This window comes from Hippopotamus amphibius, chromosome 5 (genome assembly GCF_030028045.1).
Source record: "Hippopotamus amphibius kiboko isolate mHipAmp2 chromosome 5, mHipAmp2.hap2, whole genome shotgun sequence".
Taxonomy (NCBI): domain Eukaryota; kingdom Metazoa; phylum Chordata; class Mammalia; order Artiodactyla; family Hippopotamidae; genus Hippopotamus; species Hippopotamus amphibius.
This window is the reverse complement of record NC_080190.1, coordinates 66,749,700-66,770,159: the sequence shown is the minus strand read 5'-3', so window position 1 is coordinate 66,770,159 and position 20,460 is coordinate 66,749,700. Positions and strand designations below refer to the sequence as shown.

The following is a 20,460-nucleotide window of genomic DNA, read 5'->3' as shown; positions in this document are numbered from 1 at the left end:
CCTTTGCTTGCTTATCTGTAGAATGCGGATCATAATAGTACCTACTTCATAGGGTGGAGAGGGTTAAGAGTAAAATGAGGCATATGAAGCACTTAGCGACTGGAGTACGGAAAGGCTCAATGAATGATGGTAAAATAAAGTGCTTTCAGTGTTCTAGTCATTCATCCTCCTGAGAGGAAACACCCTGTACTGAATTCATTTTTTTAACCCGGTAGTAGTATAAGCACCATAGGGGTTAGGATTCTGATGGGAGCCCAAAGAAAACTGTAAACTGATTTGAACAACCTGCAACATCAAGAGTCAGAATTTTCCACAAAGCTGTGACACCTGCTTCCCAGCATTCTCCCTTGGCCTCTTTCCTTTGGACCACAGAAGCAACTTAAAAACAGCAGCAGCATGTGGTATATCCATACGGTGGAATATAACTCAGTTATAAACAAGAATGAGGTACTGATATATGCTACAACGTAGGTGAACCTTGAAAACATTATGGTAGATGAAGGAAGCCAGCCACAGGGGACCACATATTGCATGAGTCCATTGTAACGAAATATCCAGAATAGGGAAATCTCTAGAGACAGACAGTAAATTAGTGGTTGTTGGTAGACAGGAGGTTTGGGAGGAAATGGGGAATGACTGCTAATGGATAAAGAGTTTCTTTTGGGGATGATGAAAAATTTCTGTAATTAGATAGTGGTGATGGTTGTACAACTCTGTAAATATACTAAAACCCACCAAACTGTACACTTTAAAATGTGATATGTAGGGACTTCCCTGGTGGTCCAGTGGTTAGGACTCCGCTCTTCCATTGCAGGTGGCATGAGTTCAGTATCTGGTCGGGGAACTAAAATGCCACAAGCCATGTGGCATGGCCAAAAATAAATAAAATAAAATAAAATAAAATTTGATATGTGAATTATTTCTCAATAAAGCTATTATTTAAAACAAACAAACAACCAGCAGTATAACTGCTTCCTGTTTAATGCACAACAAGCCAGGCTGCCTTGAATGAATGAATGGGCCACCAGCCCTTGTGATCAAGCAGCTACCAAGCATTTATTGAGCAGTCCTGGGTGCCAAGGGCAGATGTAAGGAATCTTAAGTTGTGGTTCTTCCTTCAAGGAGCTAGAGAGGGTGAGAACAAATTCAGTGTGAGAAGTCTTTGGTTCATTCATTGGTCCTTTACTACCCTCATTAGTTCAAGTATTTGTTGTGTTCTTACTGTATGCCAAACAACCACTCTAAGTTCTAGAAATAGAGCAGTGTGTTAGAGCTTAAAGCTCAGTGGAATCAAATACAAAGATGGCATCAGCTTTATAAAAGAGAAGCTCAAAACAAAACACCAGAAAAAAAAAAACCCACTACCTAAAAAAAAAAAAGTTAAAAAGCTTAAGGGACCAAAAATCACCAAAACAATCTTGAAAAAGAAGAACAAAGTTGGAGGACTTTCATTTCCCAGTTTCATAATCTCAATAGTAGGCAAGACAGTGTGGTACGGCCATGAGGATAGACATAGAGATCAGTGGATCAGAATTGAGAGTTCACTGTGTCAATTACATCTCAAAACTGGGCGGGGGGGGAAGAACTGGGAGTTCAGAAATAAACCCTTAAATTTATGGTCACTTGATTTTTGACAAGTGTGCCAAGACTCTTCAATGAGGGAAACAATAGTCTTCTCAACAAATGGCGCTGGAATTTGACAGTGTCTATCCACGTGCAAAAGAATGAAGCTGGACTTCCACCTCATACCATATACAAAAATTAACTCAAAATGGATCAGATACCTAAATGTAAGACCTAAAACTATAAAACTCTTAGAAGGAAACATAGTTGCAAATCTTTGTGACCTTAGATTTGGCAATGGATTTTTAGATATGACACTAAAAGCACTAACAACAAAAGCTAAAAGTAGATATATTGCAGTTCATCAAAATTAAAAAGTTTTGTGCTTCAGAAGTCACATTCAGGAAAATGAAAAGTTAGTGAGACAGTGAAACTGTAACATCAGAAATAAAATTAACAGGTTTTAACCAATTTTGGAGGAGGATGTGTGAGGGTAACTAGCATAAAGAATGATAGATGGTAGCTTCATGGTTTGGAATCAGGCCCATGGTTACCTCCCTTGGTGCTATACGTGGTCTCAGCATATAGTCCCATCATTTTTCTCTGACCCACTGATGTCCACCCCAATCACCGCACACATTGGTCTTGAGGAGTGTAACCATATCAAGGTAGTTTACTCCTATCTGACCAAGAGGGACTTCTGTTAAAAACATCCCCTGGGGGACTTCCCTGGTGTGTAGTGGTTAAGAATCCTCCTGCCAATGCAGGGGACACGGGATTGATCCCTGGTTCAGGAAGATCCCACATGCCTAGGAGCAACTAAGCCTGTGCACCACAACTGCTGAGCCTGTGCACCAGAGTCCATGAGCCACAACTACTGAGTCCACATGCTACAACAACTGAAGCCTGCGAGCTTAGAGCCCGTGCTCCGCAACAAAAGAAGCTGTCACAATGAGAAGCCCGCGCACTGCAACCAAGAGTAGCCCCCGCTCACCGCAACTAGAGAAAGCCCATGTGCAGCAACGAAGACCCAATGCAGCCAATAAATAAATAAATATTTAAAAAAACCCACAAAATTCCCTGGGTAGAAACAATACAGTGTACAGTGACATAAATGGATAAACACATGTGGTGTACACATGCAGTGGAATATCATCCAGCCTCAAAAAGGAGTGAACTACTGATACAGGCTACAGCATTTTATGAGACTTTATGCAAGATGAAATAAGCCAGACACAAAAGGACAAATACTGTATGATTCTGCTTACATGAGATATCTAGAATAGGCAAATTCATAAAAATAGAAACTAGAATAGCGGTTGCCTGGGGCTAGGGACAGGGGAAAGAGGGAGTTACTGCTTAATGGTTATAGAGATTATGTTTGGGATGATGAAAAATTTTGGGAATGGTGGTGATGGTTGTACAACATTGTGGATGTATTTAATGTCAGTGAATTGTACCCTTAGAAATGGTTGCAGTGGAAAATTTTATGTTACGTACATTTTATCACAATTAAAAAAAAAAAATCCCCTGGGGAATCAGTAGAGCTCTGGACCAGCTGGAATAGATGTCTGAGCTGATGGGGAAAAAACCCAAGGCATGCAATGGACCTCAGATGTAGGGTTTTCTCTGAGTTGAAATGTTTTTATTTTTCCTTTATGGATAACAGAGCCATTTGTGAAAAAGGGTAAGGAGTTAGAGAAAGATGGGTGGGGCTTTGTACTTAAGTCCATACTTTTATTCGCCTGCAATCGGGAGTGATTGGGACCCTGTGAAGCTGTCTGCCTAGGGACGCCCGGCTGGGAGAGGGTTTCTCTTGCCCACTCTTCCAGGAGGGGCAAGTGGTCTGATGGGATCTGCATGACTCCTGCTTTCTGGCCGAAAGCACAGCGTGGTGGGGCCAGACCCTGTCAAGAAGCAGGCGAAGCAGGCGACCTTCCCGGAGCACTTGAATCTGATGTGATACTGTTGTCTCCCTAAACAGAAAAGGGAGATTTCATTGCCCTGGATCTTGGCGGGTCTTCCTTTCGAATTCTGCGGGTACAAGTGAATCATGAGCAAAAGCAGACTGTTCATATGGAGTCCGAGGTTTACGACACCCCAGAGAACATCATGCACGGCAGTGGAAGCCAGGTGGGTCCCCGCTCCCTTCCGATCGGCCCCTGCGGTCCGAGCACAAGGCCCCAGGGTACCTCCAGGAGCCAGACCCCAAAGCACTGGTGTGCTGAGGCCCTGGAGTCCGTTATAGGTGCATGTGGAGAAGGACTCTTGGGTGGAAGGGTGTGACGGCCTGAAGAGACCCCGCCATGCGGGTAAACTGGTGGATGGGAGGGGGCTTCTGGACTTTTGGGTGAGGGGTATGAAGAGGAGGCCCAGCAGGTAATTGCATCCATTCCCTGAAGATCATGAGGTTGGTTCCCCAGCAGAGGGACAGCAGAGCCCTTGGGGGAAAACCATTCTTCCAAGTCATCGTCCTCCTCACCCAGTTCACCAGAGGCCCAGGCCTCGTAGGTTGTGGCTGTCACCTTGTAGCGCAGCAGGAATCTGAGTTCACAGCCCCAGGGCTGTTATAAAGGGCTCCTGGCTACCCGATTTAATAGTCTCCTACGAGTCCTTGGCTCAGAAAGCAATGAGGGCAGGGCCTTGCGTGGAAAGTCACCGTCCCTTCCTCTCACACTTGTAACTCTGCCAACGGAAGGGCTGCCTTCCTTTGCTGGCTGAGTCCGTGGGCATGCTCCGGAGGGCCTGTGCAGCCTCCCCGCTTCCCCGTCTGGTCGTGGTGGGTGGTGGGCTGCAGGCTCACCGGGGACCCTGGGATCAGGGTGTGGGCAGCCCCTGGTCAGGTTTTCAGTCACGTCCAGGTCCTGTTCTGGTCCTCACCATCTCTTGCAGATGTTCTGGCCCCTTCCGTGTGGAGCTCGCCTCCTGAGTCATGGCTGCTGTCAGGATACGTATTATTCAGAGCTTGCCAAATATTTGCTTTAGGGAGGGTGTGTTCACGGCAAGGTTCTCCAGAAAACTTATTGGTTCTGGACTGGACTTTGAGATGAGACCCAGAGCCTTCTCTAGGCTCCACTTTGTTCCTTAATTAACATGGGTGGGACCCGATGCAAATTCTCTGCCTTTTCCTTCTATGAGAGAAAAGGGCTAATTCTGGCCTTTAACCTGCTGCTGGGGGTCTGTGTTCCAAGCTTTTCAGACCGTGTCACAGTGAGCACTGAAGGGGACACTGTCCCTAGGACAGATGGGCTACTTTTCAGTCAGCCACTGAAACAGTGCCGCACTCATCTGATGGCCCTGCTGGAAGGCCCCCTGCTTATCCCTCCATTACTGGGCTGCAGAGATTGGCTCAGTCACCCATGGTGTGCCTGAAGGCTGCCAGCGAGTAGGTCTCATCCTGCCCAGTGGTCACTGCACTGCTCCTTTGTGCAGGTGACCAGCAGCCTCTGGCTGGCATCCTGCTCTTTTCATTTGCCAACAAGTACTGACCTGTCACTCTGTTCCCCATGGTCGTTGGGTCAAGCCACCTCTGCCTCCTGCCTTCATCGTTGGGACTCACCCCTTGTGCTGCAGACACTCCTGTGTGCTTTGTCCTGACCTTTTAGGAGCAGGGTTTATAAATAAAGGGGATGCCCCCAACCTCAGGTGCACACTTATTGCGTCACTTCCACAGAGACTTTCTTCTTTCCTTCTTTTTTTTTTTTTGGCCATGTCGGGGCATGTGGGATCTTAGTTCCCCAACCAGGGACTGAACCCATGCCCCCTGCAGTGGAAGTGCAGAGTTCTAAACACTGGACCACCAGGGAAGTCCCGTGACCTTCTTATTGCTGCCCCTGGGACCTTGTCTGCCCCAGCCTCTGTCCCCATCTTCCCAGCCCTGGGATCACTTTGTTTCCTGCTGTTTCTTCCTCTGCCTCTTTAAAGCAGTCTGCAAAGGAAAGCTGGTGATGATAATGGCAATAACGATAATGTTATATTATCATAGCAAATACACAGAGCTTGTTACGTATGTCATTGATCTAAGCACTGTATATGAATTAACTCATTTGATCATCACAGCAACCCAAGGGGGTGGCTATTATTATTATTCCCATTTCACAGATGAGACAATTGAGACTCAGGTGTTAAGTAACCAGCCCCTTGGGTCACACAGCACATAAGCGATAGAGCTGGGATTTGAACCCAGGCCGTCGGGCTCCATATGCTACAGTTTTAGCAACATGGGACAGTCTTAGGCTGGGTTTTGTCTTTGTTTTTAATTAATTAATAAATTAATTTATATTTTTACTAAAAATGTTTGATGGTGTGGAAATGTGAGGGCTGTGGGCAAGGAGGAAGGTCCAAGTGATTGAGGGAGGAGAGGGTTGGCAATTGAAACATAGGGATGAAGCGGTAACCTTTTGTCCAGAAGTTTGGTGTGAGACTAGCAATAAGTATTGGTGGCCTATTTTTCCGAGATCTCTTATTGACCTGTGGAATATTCTAGTAAACCAAGGGCCCCGTTTTGCCCATGAAGCAACTCAGACTCATAGACTGTGAATTTTGCTGAATTCTTGGGGTTGTGTTCTCATCTTCTGTAATGTGCAGGAATTTTTGATAGATTTTTAAACCTTTTATTCAGAATAATTTAAAACTTACAGAAAAGCTTTAATATAAGCACAAAGAGCTTTTTGTACCCTTTATCCAGATTTCCCAATTAACTATTTGCTTTATCCTTCTCTCTCTCTCTTTCCCCTCCCCCCCCCCCACAGACACAGACACACAGACATACGAGGTATCTCGAAAGTTTCAATGCAATTTTAAGCTTTAATAATTTCAGAAGCATAAATGCAACCTTCTTAAAACGTCACTTATGTAGTTTTGGGGATGTTGAATATTAAATACATAATTTAAATTTATTTAAATTAAATAAATGTGCATGTTGTCAGGAAAGAAAGAAAAATTGTTTTTGAGTGCAGAGAGCCCCTGGGTAACTTCCCTTTCTGGTTGGTCACAGACATGGGTTAGCCTGGGGGAAGCTTCCTGTCTCCTCCAGCAGGCTTGTCGCCCCTGGGTTGGGGGCATTCCCCCCCGGGCATTTCCTTCCTCACAGAGCACTAAGGGGTGAATGTGTTTGGCTTGAATGGGGGTGGGGGCGCTGCTTCCAGGGCCCCAGCCCTGTGAGTCCACTTCCGCGGCTGAGCTCTCCCTGCCTCTTCCTGCCCGCGGCCTTCCTTGCTTCCGCCCAGCCGGCTCTCTGGAGGGCCTCGGGGAGCCTGGAGCTTCTGAGTGCAGAGGACGTGGGGCGAGCTGATGGGCTTAATAACAGGGTTTATGTTGCTCAGAAATGTAGGTCGCAGGAAGCTTAGCTGGGCTCCTGCAGGGAAGGGGGTCATGTGTCTCCTCCGTCAGCGTCGCCGCTGTAGCCATGGCCTGAGTAATAGTGACTCAGGGACAGAGGCTCCCAAGTCAAAACTGGCCAGTTTTCCTAAACCTTGTCAGGAAAGTCAGACTGCAGAGCTGGGTCAGGGACATCTGGGGAAAGATGGGGACAGGAATAATGACTTCTGGCCTCCTTTCAAGGAGACCCTGCAGAGTGGCTGTGGGGGCAGCAGCGCCCGCCTCCCCGCAGCCTGCAGAGGCTCCCCCTCCCCGGCCCAGCTGTCCTACACAATCGATCTGATGTTTTATTTTGGTTTCCTCTACCTCCTCAATCTGTCAGGGAGCCCTGGCAGGTTGGCCAGGAGTGAGTGAACCATGGACTTGGTGAAGCTGCCTCCTCTTCTCCCCTCGAGCTACAGCCATGGTCAGGGAGAGGGAATGGGTGCTGCTTGTGGTCTAGTTTTGTTTTGTTTTTAAATTCAATCTGGAATCAGAAAGCTGTGGATTCTGGCAAATGGTCCTTGTGCCCTTCCCCCACTCCTCCCTGGTCTGGTCCCTTTTATTCCTCCATAGCCCTTTATCCCAAGCATCACTCCCACAGACTGGGGACCAGCCCCCTCCCCTGTGTCTCTCCCCAGATCCCTTTAGTTGGGGAGGGAAGAGAAGGAGAGGGCAGAAGACCTGCCCCCTCCTCAGGCATTTGGGAGGGACTTACCCCCATAGATTTCACCTTTTCCTATGGGCTCTCTCCTTGACACATTTGTTAAAATCAAGCCTGAATAAAAGTATAAGTTTAATATGGGGGAGAAAAAAGGATACCCTACAAAGAAAGCCTTCAGGCAGATGGCCTTGTCTGGGAACATGGGCTGGGGTTGCTTCCTGTGACCGTGTAGTTTTGCTCTGCTAACACTGCCTTCTTCTCTGGGCTTCGAGAAGCTCTATTAGCTGTGTCAATCGCATATACAAGGGAGGTCTAGTGTTAGATGACAGCCACGTGAAAAAAAAAACCCAAAAACAGGGGTTACCTGGACTGTGCCATGGTTGCCAAAAGAGCATATATATGCTTTGGTTACATTAATAGAGGTATAGAACTAAGGGAAAGGGAGGTGCTTAATTCAGCTAAGCTTTCCTTTTGGTTAGAACGCATATGAAATATTATATTCAGTTCTGGATACGTTTCAAAGAGGGGAGGTATTGGAGAGATCCAAAATGTTGCCTTAGAGATGGTGAGCCTCCTGTCATTGACAGAATTTATGCAGAGGCTAGGGAAACAGTGTTCTGGGTTCTTTCTAGTGGCGTCTAAGATATGTATACATATCCCAGCAATATGGTGTGGAGCAGGCAAGCTTAAGTTGCAATCCACTAAATAAATTGTGGTAGTCACATTATAGAATACTGTGCAGCAGTGAGAACCAACAGTCTACAGAGACCCACAACGACGTGGATGACACATACATAATGTAGAGGAAGAGAAGGCAGACTTCAAAGAGTGCACACTGTTGTTCCAGTTATACGTAGTAGACCACCAGCCAAAGCTAATCGAGGGTGCTGGAGGTCAGGGTGGCTGGCGATTGCCCTTGTGGGGTTGGGTGGCAGCAGCAGTGGCTGCACAAGGGGGGTGTCTTGGTGCTGATAACGTTGTGTTTCTTGATCTCGCTGCTGGTGACACAGGTGGGTGCAGCTTGTGAGAATCCAGTGAACTCTACACTTAGGATGTGTGCATTATTTGGCATGAATATGATACTTGAGTAAAAAGTAAAAATTTGATAACCTGAAATCACTCAAGTGGGCTAGAGGCTGGGGAGTTGCTCGTGGAGCTTCTGGAACTGGACAGAGTGAGGGAGATAGAGATGGAGATACAGGGAAAGGGCCAGATGGCCACTCCACCTGGGAGGCTGCTGGTGATCATGGCCTGTGTGTTATGGAGGATGAGCTGATTTTCTCTTATTTTTCACACGTCCTCAGTACCCAGATAATACATCTTAGTGACCACCGAAAGGCCAGTTCTATGTGAAGTCTTTAAAAGGCTTCCTAAGCCATGCTGGTCCACAAGGCAGACTCTTTTTCAAGGGACTCTTCTTTGCCAGTCGTGCGCAGCATGGCTTTTCTTTTCTTTTCTTTTTTTTTTTTTTTGGCCACGCTGTGTGGCATGCAGGATCGTAGTTTCCCAACCGGGGATTGAACCCACACTCCCTGCAGTGGAGCTGCCAGGTGCCTTGGGGATGGGCAGCTGGGGATCCTCAGCTCCTTTCTGTCTGGGGCAGGGAATCATTCACATTTTTCCTGAAATGCTAAGTCCCCTTCCTCCCTCCTGACTGCTCTCTTGTGCTTCCTTCAGCTTTTTGATCATGTCGCTGAGTGCCTGGGAGACTTCATGGAGAAAAAAAAAATCAAGGACAAGAAATTACCTGTGGGATTCACGTTTTCTTTCCCTTGTCGGCAATCCAAAATAGATGAGGTAAGACATTCTGGGATTATCAGGCTCCACAGAAGCCCCAGAGGGGAAGCACTCTTCCTTGACTACTTTTCCCTTTTGTTTACAGGATGGCCAGTGTGTCTTGTATTTTTTTTAGAAACATTTGTAGAAATGATTGTCAGGTCATGATAATCATGTTGATGTTTCAATTGCTTTAGTTATATATGTATTTTTGGAGACGAATCATGATATTTGTGGCCATCAGGCAGAGAGAACTATTTCTTAAACTCAAGCAAGTGAAGGAAAACCAAGTAGGCTTAGTGACCTTTCACAAGGCCTGTGGTCGGCACGAGCTTCCCTTGGCTTTTGAGAACTGGGGCTTGACAGCCACACTCCCTGGGCAGAGACAGGGTAGGACACCCCTCTCCCCGCCGGGAGAGGTGGAAGATGGCCTGGACATGAAGCAACAGTGCTGGCTCTTTGCCTGTTCATCCGTGGCTGTGGCCCGACTGCCACCCTGTGCGGGCTGGGCTAGGCCCTGGGAGAGAGCCGCACGCAGATGGGGCCTGCCCCCCAGCGGTGCAGTCTTCCAGGGAAGAGAGTGTTGCAGAAGTGGAGAGGGAATGTCCTCAGGGGCATGAGAGCCCCACAGGGCAGAGCAGATGTGCCTGGCAGAGAGGGAGCCAGCCTTGATCCCCATCCAGGGAGGGCTTCCTAAGCTGGGCATGCTGCCTGCCAGGAAGCCAGTGGGTCACAGGCCCTACGTACCCAGCCGAGGCCTGTGCCTGCTCCTCAAGGCTGCCTGGGACCTTCAAGGTTGTCCCAATCTAGACCAGCTGCCTTTTCCCACAGATGAGCAAGGCGGGCCTCTGAAGAGTTGGGGAAACTGTCCACGAGGAAGTGGGCAGAAGGGTGGGAATAGGATCCATCTCCTGATTTCTAGCCCACATTCTTTCCGCAGCACCAGCACCACGCTCTCTAAGGCTTTTGGGGGCCTGAGGGTTGAAGGGAAGAAAACAGAGTGTCCAGGGGCTTTTGGAACATGTGGCTCAGCTGCAGGCTGCTGCTCGCCCGTCCTGGTGCACCGTGCAGGCTGTGTGGCTTTCAGAGCACAGGGCAACCCGATCTGGACAAGCTCCCCGTCCCTGTGTCACCCCGGAGGCTTCGGGGCCTGAACTGCATCTCCTCCCAACCCTGCTGCATTTATAGCGACTTTTTCCACTCAGAGAAAAATAGTCAAATAGAACAATTCTTTTTATTTTCTAGTATCCTTGATTTAAAAAAAAAATACAGATGCAGTATGTAAAACGATTGAAATAACATAAAGGTGTAAAGCAAAAAGTAAAAATTCCTACCCTTCTACATTCCCAAGTGAATAACCATTGGATGTCTATCCTTAATGTTTCTCCATTCATATACACACAGAAATGGATCATATTGTATAAATAGCAATGTCAGGCTTACAAACAGGGGTTAAGTTCCAAACTTGGGGAATAGGCATGAATCATACGTAGTCGGTATTATCCTTTAATCTCAGGACCTGGCTCTTAGAAGTTCAGTAGCCAAGAACTATCTTAGCATATTGTTTCTCTTCTCAATTTGGCTCTGACAAAAGTTCCTTGGGGCTGTGGAAACCAAAGTCTGGTTTGAAAGTACAGAAAGGTGATCAGATAATAATGGCACTTCATTTTTATTTTTATTTACTTATTTATTTTTTTTATAAATTTATTTATTTTATTTATTTATTGGCTGCATTGGGTCTTCGTTGCTGCACATGGGCTTTCTCTAGTTGCTGCGAGCGGGGGCTACTCTTCATTGTGGTGCGCAGGCTCCTCATTGCAGTGGCTTCTCTTGTGGAACACAGGCCCTAGGCGCGTGAGCTTCAATAGTTGCGGCACATGGGCTCAGTAGTTGTGGCTCACGGGCTCTAGAGTACAGGCTCAATAGTTGTGGCGCACGGGCTTAGTTGCTCCGTGGCATGTGGAATCTTCCCAGCAGGGCTCGAACCCGTGTCCCCTGCATTGGCAGGCGGATTCTTTACCACTGCGCCACCTAGGAAGTCCGGCACTTCATTTTTAAATGAAGTCTGGCTGTGCAGTGGACATCAGTTAGATTTGCATGCCATGTGACGCCACTGCACTGGTCAGCCACCGACTGCATTCGAGCATGAGCTGCAGGTTTTTTTCCCCCGTGGCAGCCCCCAGAGAAATTCATTGTGTGGGTGGATAAACAGGAGATAGGACAGAGTCTGGCTCTGTTTCCCAGTGTGATTTCGAGTGAACCTCTTGTCCCCTCTGGGCCTCCGCTTTTGTCACTGTCCTTGAGCAGACTCTCCAGGGACCTGAGGGTTCTGGAGGCCTCCCAGCCGTCTTCCAACCCCATCTGCTCTCCTTTGCAGGCTATCCTGATCACCTGGACAAAGAGATTTAAAGCCAGCGGAGTGGAGGGAACGGATGTGGTAAAGCTGCTTGAGAAAGCCATCAAAAAGCGAGGGGTAACTTCTCACGGACCACTTGCCTTGACTACCCGGAGGTGGGGAAGTGTGGGGAGAAGGCTGTGTGACCAGGGCTCTTTCAGGGGACAGAAGCACATGGCCTGAGGCATCACTTGGAGGGGAGGGGTGGTCCTTGAAGACCCAGGCAGGTGAGTGGTGAGGATCCACAGTCTGAAAGCTCAGGGGTAGGTCAAAGCAGAGCTGTCCGAGGTGCTGCCCCAAAGAGCCACACCCTTGGGCGGGGATGGTCTCCTTCCAATAGGAGGGCAGCTGTGCAGGGAGCCAGCGTGGTCGCGTGCAGCCTGCTGGCGTTGCATCAAGCGCAGCAGGCACATGGATGCAGTGGGGTGGTTTGCACAGGGCTGTGGCTCTGTGAGTAACATCCATTCTGAAAAGAATCTTAAGCCAGATGATGAAGGGCACCTTGCCATCTCCATAATGTGACCACTGTGCTCTAATCCAGTGAATCTGAGTGCCAGCCGTCATGAAAGCAGCACCCTCTGCGGGGGCAGTGGCGGCTGTGAAAACAGGAGCCCTCCCGCCAGGCTGTCTTGAAGGCTGTGATCTCTGCTCCACGTGTGAGTGGACACTGACACCCCCTTCTCTCCCCCCAGGACTATGAAGCCAACATTGTGGCTGTGGTAAACGACACGGTGGGGACCATGATGACCTGTGGCTATGATGACCAGCAGTGTGACGTCGGCCTCATCATCGGTAATATCCACCCCATCCTTGTCCCTTCCTGAAACCGGTGTTTGCAGAAGGCACCACCTCTCTCATGACTTTGTGCGGTCCCAGCTTCTGATCTCATCTCTCTCTCCAAGGCACGGGCACCAACGCGTGCTACATGGAGGAACTGAGGCACATCGATCTGGTGGAGGGTGACGAGGGGAGGATGTGCATCAACACCGAGTGGGGGGCCTTCGGGGACGACGGGGCCCTGGAGGACATCCGCACCGAGTTCGACCGGGAGATAGACCGGGGGTCGCACAACCCCGGGAAGCAGCTGTGAGTCCCACCCTTTCTAACTAGTCATACATATAGAGGACTTAGGGGACACTTAGCGGAAGATTTGGGGTGGGAGATGAGACGGTAAGGAAGTCAGGTGATCACAAAAGGAAAAGCCCATCAAATGTGTGTTATCTGTCACTTCTTTGGAGAGATACACAGCCATGGAGTCTGCAGCTTTAAAAGCATATTTTATTTTATTTGTATTTAAAAATTTTTTTTTTTGGCCACGCAGTGCAGCTTGCGGGATCTTAGCTCCCTGACCAGGGATTGAAAAGCATATTTTATTTTATTTATTTTTTATTTTTTTATTTTTTTGGGGGTACACCAGGTTCAATCAACTGTTTTGAAAAGCATATTTTAAATGATTTTCTCTTTGTTTCATTACACTGTGATTGTGTCCTTGTAAAACATTTTGAAAATTAAAAGCACAGAGGCATTAGCACAAAGCTAAGGTTTAAAAATGTTTCCATACACTGTCCTCACTAGGGTTGCTACTTAGGTTGGGAGAGGCCACGCAGCCTGCGGGGCGTCTGCTGACCAGGGAGAGTGAGTGTCTGTTCATTCCACACACGTTTCTTGAGCACCTGTGATGTGCCAGCTCTGTGCTAGGCTCTGGGGATATGAAGTAGCACCTTCCCTTCTTGGACTTAAGGTCTAGTTGGGCAGGGAAATCACACATGCAAGTACCCACCATACAGAGGAATGGGTGAGAGCCATGTGAGTCGTGCAGACCTTGGGGAGACCTTCTTCCATGTCATGTATAGGTAGATGGATTGGAGCTGTTAAGGAACATCGCATCAGACTTGGGCAAGGGGATTTTGGCCTTGGAGAGCTCTGGCTGCAGAAGGATGAATGATGTTATTCAGGCTGGTGTGGGCATTGCTTCCTTTGAGCTGCTTGTTTCCTGAAGAGCACACTTGTATTTTTCTGTGATGCTAGCATGCTGCGGTTCTCTTTGGTCGCCCTCCCAGCAGCCTTAGCCTGGAGTTGGATGCTGTCAGCACGCTGGTAGATGTGCATGGACCCCTGTTGGCTTAACAGCCCTTATCCTATGTCAGAGAGACACTGTCGGGGAGTTTACTTTTCATTTTGAAATTAGCAGGCTGGCCGATTGGGCTTTCCACCTGAGTTAATGGAATTGCATGAATGGCCAGCCCCCCTCCACTGGGGGTCGTGGCACTGAATAAATGAGGTCTCTCGCTGAGAGAATCCCGAGTTCTGCTTTGCATGCTGAAGCACCAGCTTGGTAATAAAGAGCCCCAGCGCTGATAGCCAAAGATTTTTTCCCCTCAATCCATTGACCTAACCCCCAGTTCTAAAACCTGACCCTAGCTGACGTGAAGCTATTTACTGTGCCTATTTATTCATGTCACTGGAGATCTATGCCTGATTACAGTACTGCCTTAGGCACCTCTGGGCTTATTCTGTACTGTGTGGCATATGTACCATATTACATCTCTAAAATCCTCAAATGTCCACATTCCCAAGCACATGTGATCCCACGGGTTTCAGATAAGAAATTATGTACCTGTTGTTACTATCAGTCACTTAATCCCATCTCAGCAGAGCAGATAGGGCCCAGGCCCTTGTCTGTTTCCTTAGCCTCCGTGTAGGTTCCTACATGGCTTGAACGGAAACCTGGATTCTCTGCCATCCATTTTGACATAGTTCTGAATTTCTCTGAAGGGCTGAACTATATCCTCGGGCTGAACTGTGAACTGGGCTCACAGTTGGCTTGCAATAAACATTTTTGGAATGGTGGATGGACAGGGGATGGATGCAAAGATGGGTGAATGGATGGATAGCGGGGTGGAAGATGGATGGAGAGTGAGAGGTGTGGCTGTGTGGTTGGGAAATGGGTGGGTGGATAAACACGTGAATGGATAAAAGAGTGAGAAGGGTGGGGTAAAGTCCATCTCCAGTATGCTTCCCTGCTTACTGATTACCATGGGTCAGGTCTTGGTAAGAACAGTTCCAAAGAGGTGACAGATTCTTGGGTTGTATTGAGTATTCCAAGAAATAGGCTATTGGCCAGAGGTTTTTTGCCAAAGTAAATTTACCTGGTTTCCCAGGTTTCTGCCTGATTTTGGGGGTCTTCCCTATGTCTTCTGTGCAATGCGAAATTCTTCAAAGTCCTTTTGTTTTCCTTGTACAAGGGAAAGGTGTTTTCTCCATTTGACTGGTGGGGAAATTAAGGCACTAGGTTACTGGGATAGGACAAAGCTGGCCCAAGACTCTTTGTTGAGGTTTAATCTGGCTTAAGTTTGGGGTTTTCTGTCCTGTTGGAAAGTACATGTTTTTCATACTGAAATTCCAGAATGTCTAAGAGGCATCTCATCATTTATGAACAAAAATCAAGGATGGTCTAGAGGAATGGTTTTCTTTTCTTTTTTTTTTTTTTGGCTGCACCGCGTGGCATGCAGGATCTTAGTTCCGCGACCAGGGATTGAACCTGTGCCATCTGCAGTGGAAGCATGGAGTCCTAACCACTGAACTGCCAGGGAAGTCCCCTAGAGGAATGTTTTTCATTACAATTACATAAACAAGAAAAAGGGAAATTCCCTGGTAGTCCAGTGGTTAGGACTCTGCTATTTCACTGCCAAGGGCCCAGGTTCAATCCCTGGTCAAGCAACTAAGATTGCACAAGCCATGTGGCGTGGCCAAAAAAATTAGAATAAAATAAAATAAAGAAGAATTACATAGAGGTCTTTAAAAAACATACCGTTGCCTGGCATCCTCCCATCCTATCCACCTTCCCTCCCAATTCTGATTCACTTGGTCTGGGCTGAGGCCTGTCCTCAGGAACCTAAAAGTGATTCCAGTTTTTAACCAGGGTTGAAAACAGAAGTATGTTAGCTCTGTGTAAAGGCTCTGTGCCCGGGTGGGCTCTAGATCACTACGCACCCTCTCATTTGTTTTGATTGAAGTTTGCAATTACTGAGTACTGACCATATAGGCTGACAGGAAGGGTATCGGAACAGTGGCTCCTGCCTTGGTTGGTGATTGCTGCTTTAGGCCTGCGGGGAAACAGCCTGAGTATTCAGGACCCCCACTCTAGCCCTCAAGTTAGAAGGTCTCTCTCTAAAAGGGATCGGACATGGCCTTCCTCCCTGCCACCCTCCGTCCTGGGCCTTTGATGTTCTGGTCCCATACCTGTCTCCTACTGTAGGTGTCAGCCCCATCTTCTTTCATTTTTAATTCCCCATCTCTTCTTCCTGTCTTCTTGGGCCTCTGGCTCTTCTCCTTTCTTGTTTTGTCTGAAATTTCAAATCCCATTTCTCTGTGATTCCTTCTCACATCTTTCAAAATAAAGGAGACACCGCCCCACAAAACAGCAGCAGCAGCAGCGATCCTAACAGCAGGAAGATTTGCTCTGGGGAATTCTTTGGCCTGAATGGTGGTGGAGTAACGGCACTTCTTTTCAAGTCTTCCCCCAAACGCCTTTTCTTACTGTTGCTCTGCCTGCTGCATAGCATCTCTCAGCAGCTCTAATCCTCATTAGGTGGCCGCAGACCTCGTCCTCCTTCTCTGTCCCTGTGCTGCCCGGTGGCGCAGACCCCGGCTGCCAAGGGACTCCTGATTGGTGTGCAAGTCCTTGCTCTCCTGTCTGAATACGACTCCCCGCCCACCCTTCCCAGCCTCCCCCAGGCCCAGTGGGCTGCAGCCCTGGCTGTGCCGCCCACTGGCCTGTGGTCGTAGGCATCTGACTGCTGAGAAGCAGATCACTTGCTTGGTTTCACTGGAAGCTCATGAAAAGTGCTATTTCCTCATTCTGCTGCTCTGATGGGGACTCTAGGGACTGAGAAGAGACAGACTCCTGGCCTCAGGCTTCCTTTATCTGGGAAGGGGCCTGGCAGTATCTGTGTGTCTAAGAGACCATCGTGTAGAAAGGGGAGCAGATCATTCTGAGTGTCTCCAGACGGCAGATCAAGAAGCAATGGGTAGAGGGGTTGATTGTAGCTCATCTTAAGGGGGAAGAACCTTCCTGTTGTCATACTTGCCCAACAGGGGTCAGGCTGCCTGGGGGAAGTGAGCTGGAGGTGGACCAGCACAGGCTGGGTTAGGGGTGGGGCTGGTGGCCGCTAGAGTGACCGTAATGCAGGTAACATTTAATGACACTGTTCATGAGACCAAGGCAGAACAGCACAGTGGTTAGAGCATAGAATCTGGGGCCGGATTTAACTGGGTTAAAAATGTGACTTTGTGGAATTTTCTTGGCAGTCCAGCGGTTAAGACTCTGTGCTTCCACTGCAGGTGGTGCAGGTTCGATCCCTGGTTGGGGAACTAAGATCCTGCATGCTCTGCGGCCCTCCCAGAAAAGGGGTTGGGGGAGAAATGTGGATTTGCCATTTAGCCCTATGACAGTGGGCAAGTTATGTAACCTCTATGCCTCAGTTTTCTCATCGGTGGAATGGGGATAATGATAATGTCTATCTCACAGGGTTGTAACGAGGGTGAAATAAGTTGATACATATAAAGTGCTTAGTTAAGTATGAGACACATAGCCGGGGCCACAGCACTCATTAGCCAGGCACTTAGCACTTTACCTGTATCAACCCCTATCCTCAGGTAGGCCCTGCCATAATCCCCATTATGCAGGTAAAGAAACTGAGGCCCAGAGAGGTAAGGAGCACAGGAAGTGGCAGGGCTGGGGTTAAGCCCAGGCAGTCTGGCTCCTGCCTGCTTTGAGACTCCAGATCGGGCTGCACGGAGGCTGTTCCCACAGGTGTTTGAGCCAGCAGCTGGGCGGGGCAGCTAGGACTCAGAAGGGCACTCGCCTGCCAGGGTTCCTCAGCACAGGCGTGGCTGGGGCAGTCCTGTCTGGTCCTGTCCGGAGCAGAACAGTGAGAACTGGTGTTTCTCTGCACCTTGTTTTGGGGCGAGGGAGGGCCGCGTGCTCAGGTCCCAGCAGCATCCCTGGCTCCTGGGCCTGGCTCTGAATGGAACAGATTGTTTTGCTGTGTCACAGCCAGCTCTAGGTGTGCCAGCTGAGCTCCCTCAGAGGAGAGGCTGGCCGCCTGGATGTGGACCTGCCTCCGATCTGTCCTGCTCAGGGCTTCCTTCCTCCTGGCCCCTGGTCAGCCAGGATCTGGGACCTGGATCTGGCTCAGATATGACATTGGGCCCCAGTTCCTGGCGGCGTCTCCTCTGCAGTGTTGGGCTTAACATGCTGCTGCAGTCAGAGAGCACACCGCCCACCACACCTCCCAGGAGAGGCAGGAGAACGCACTCACTGTGAGTGGCCTGTGGCTGGATGTGGCCGGAGCAGTAGGATGAGCAGGTTGGGTTTAAGCTGCTCAGAGCGCTCTCCTGGAGGATAGGGGCAGGTCCGTGGGGGAAGGAGTGAGTTCCCCAAAGCACATTCTTGGTCCTTTTGGCTGGACAAGGAGAACATGGATGCCAGGAGGTGACCAACGACAGGTCCTGTGGGGAAAGGCTGCATTTCAGCCCTGTCATCTTCCCTTGGGGAAGACATTTTCCCTTTCTGAGCTGGGAAATGGAGAGAATACTTCCTGGCCACCTTCCCACAGGAACTGGAGAGCTCCCTGATAGGGGGATAAAGATGAAACCGTTTAAAAAGTACAGCATTGGGAATTCCCTGGTGGTCCAGTGGTTAGGATGCTGCGCTTACACCACCGGGGCCCGGGTTCGATCCCTGGCAAGGGAACTAAGATCCCCCAAGCCATGCAGACTGGCCAAATAAAATAAAATAAAATGTAAGGCAGAACGTTTTGTAAGAGATGACCATATTCTGCTCATTTCTGTCTGGGGGCCTTTTCGTCAACCCCAATCTAAATCCCTGTGTTTTCCCCGCCTCCAGGCAGCCTTCCCTGCCTGCTCCTATCCCTTGGTGCTCTCCTCCTGTTTCCTCCCCTGGGGGTGGGTGTGGGGTCTGGTTGACCCCCACCCGCCCACTGTCTGCTTGTTGTTTATTCACACACGTGCGTGGTCTTGCCTGCCCGTGAGACTGTAAACTTGAGGGGGGTGATGCTGTGCCTTCCTCTGCTTTTGTGTCTCTCCCACCCTTCATGAGTTGCCCCCGTGGTGGGTACGTAGGAGGGACTGACAAGTGCCCGGGCACTTTTCTCCTGCAGGTTTGAGAAGATGGTTAGTGGCATGTACATGGGCGAGCTGGTCCGTCTGATCCTGGTCAAGATGGCCAAGGAGGGCCTCTTATTTGAAGGGCGGATCACCCCAGAGCTGCTCACCAGAGGGAAGTTTAACACCAGTGACGTGTCAGCCATCGAAAAGTAGGTGCCTACCCTCAAGGCTTTCTGGGGGGGCATGGGGCAGAGAAGAACGATGGGTCCCTCGTTACCACTTGAGTCCTGGTTTGCTGGGCTTGTCCTCAAGAGTGTCAGGGCTTTCTGGGCCGTCTCCCCTCTCCCTTAGCTCACCCATCCTGGGCTGCTCTCTCTGCGGGCACCTGGTGGAAGCTCATTAAAGAGCCGACCAAGCCCGGGCCTGGGTTAATTCCCCCTTGGAATGTAAGGACCTTCTCCAGACGATGTTCCAGGAAACCCTAGTGACCTCAAGATCATTAGGTGTTCCCTGAAAAGAGGGTTCTTTGGACAATAGGATTGGAAAATATTTAGAGAAGTAAAGTGTTTATTAGCATATTAAAGAAAACCCAGTTCACTTTGGTTAACTGGTCATTTCTCCAGATTGATTTGTGCCTGAAACACCCTCCTCCATCTGCCACCCGCCACTCCCTGCTTTGTCCCCCTGCCCCCACCACCATTCCCTCACTTGTTCACAGCCACACGTGTCTCCTAGCACACGTTTGAAAAGCACTGTTAATAGACGAGATAGGACAGATAGGCACAGAAGGACAGAGTCCAGCCAGCAACCTGGCTGTTACCTTTTGGCCTCAACATAAGAAACCCAGACTTCCCTGTCTCGACGGTTACTTTCAGGCCTTGGGTGAACTTGATGCCAGGCAGTTTGATGTAGTCAGGTGGCTCCACGTCTGAAGGGCTCCTGTCCTGTGGCTGGTTCCGTGTGCCACCAGGTTCTATTCTTGGTTCAGAAGACTCCAGGTAGCTGTGTGAGGCCACCTGCTTAAGGATAAGGGCTAGTTTGATACTAGAAATGCCTTTTCCTCTCTGCATGAGGTGGTCATCCCCCTGCCCCTGCTGTTGTCCTAGAAATTCAGAGCCAGTGGCATCATAGCTCTGACTCCTGGAAAGAGATGCTGATATAAGTGGAAAGGGGTTTATCTGAACTTACTCTTATTTCCCACCCGAGTCCTGGCATTTGTCCTAGGATCTCTCCTTCAGGGGCAATTGGTCGCATCGCTACAGTCAGTAGGGAGCCACAGTACTGTTTCAGACTATCTCTCTTCTCACGTCTCCTGGTCAGCTGTTGGGAGGGGAGGGAGCAGGAGGCTCATGGCTTGTCTTCAGAATCATTGACAAAGTCAGGAAGTGCCTGCATTCCTCTGGGCCTATTTCTGGTGTTGGTTCTTTGGTTACCGAGAAACAAAACCCACTTGAACTAGCTCAAGAAGGCATCTATCTTATAATAAAGGCTATCTCAAAAAAAAAACCTGTTAAAAAACATCTTACCAGTGCAGATGTTGGAAGCATTCACTTTAAAATCAGGAGCAAGACAG

At 48.9% G+C, this 20,460-nt stretch overlaps 1 protein-coding gene across 2 annotated transcripts in view; it reads left to right on the top strand.

Moving 5' to 3' along the window:
* HK1 (hexokinase 1) overlaps positions 1-20,460 on the top strand; it is a 68,294-nt gene that overhangs the window by 25,504 nt on the left and 22,330 nt on the right. For both annotated transcript variants that reach the window (XR_009053812.1, XM_057735681.1), the window contains exons 3-8: positions 3,548-3,696; positions 9,263-9,382; positions 11,739-11,834; positions 12,449-12,548; positions 12,659-12,842; positions 18,941-19,096. Coding sequence is in view for 1 of the 2 variants with exons in the window: in XM_057735681.1 (XP_057591664.1) it covers positions 3,548-3,696; positions 9,263-9,382; positions 11,739-11,834; positions 12,449-12,548; positions 12,659-12,842; positions 18,941-19,096 (805 nt within the window). In the remaining variant the exon portion in view is untranslated. The remainder of the gene's footprint in view (positions 1-3,547; positions 3,697-9,262; positions 9,383-11,738; positions 11,835-12,448; positions 12,549-12,658; positions 12,843-18,940; positions 19,097-20,460) is intronic.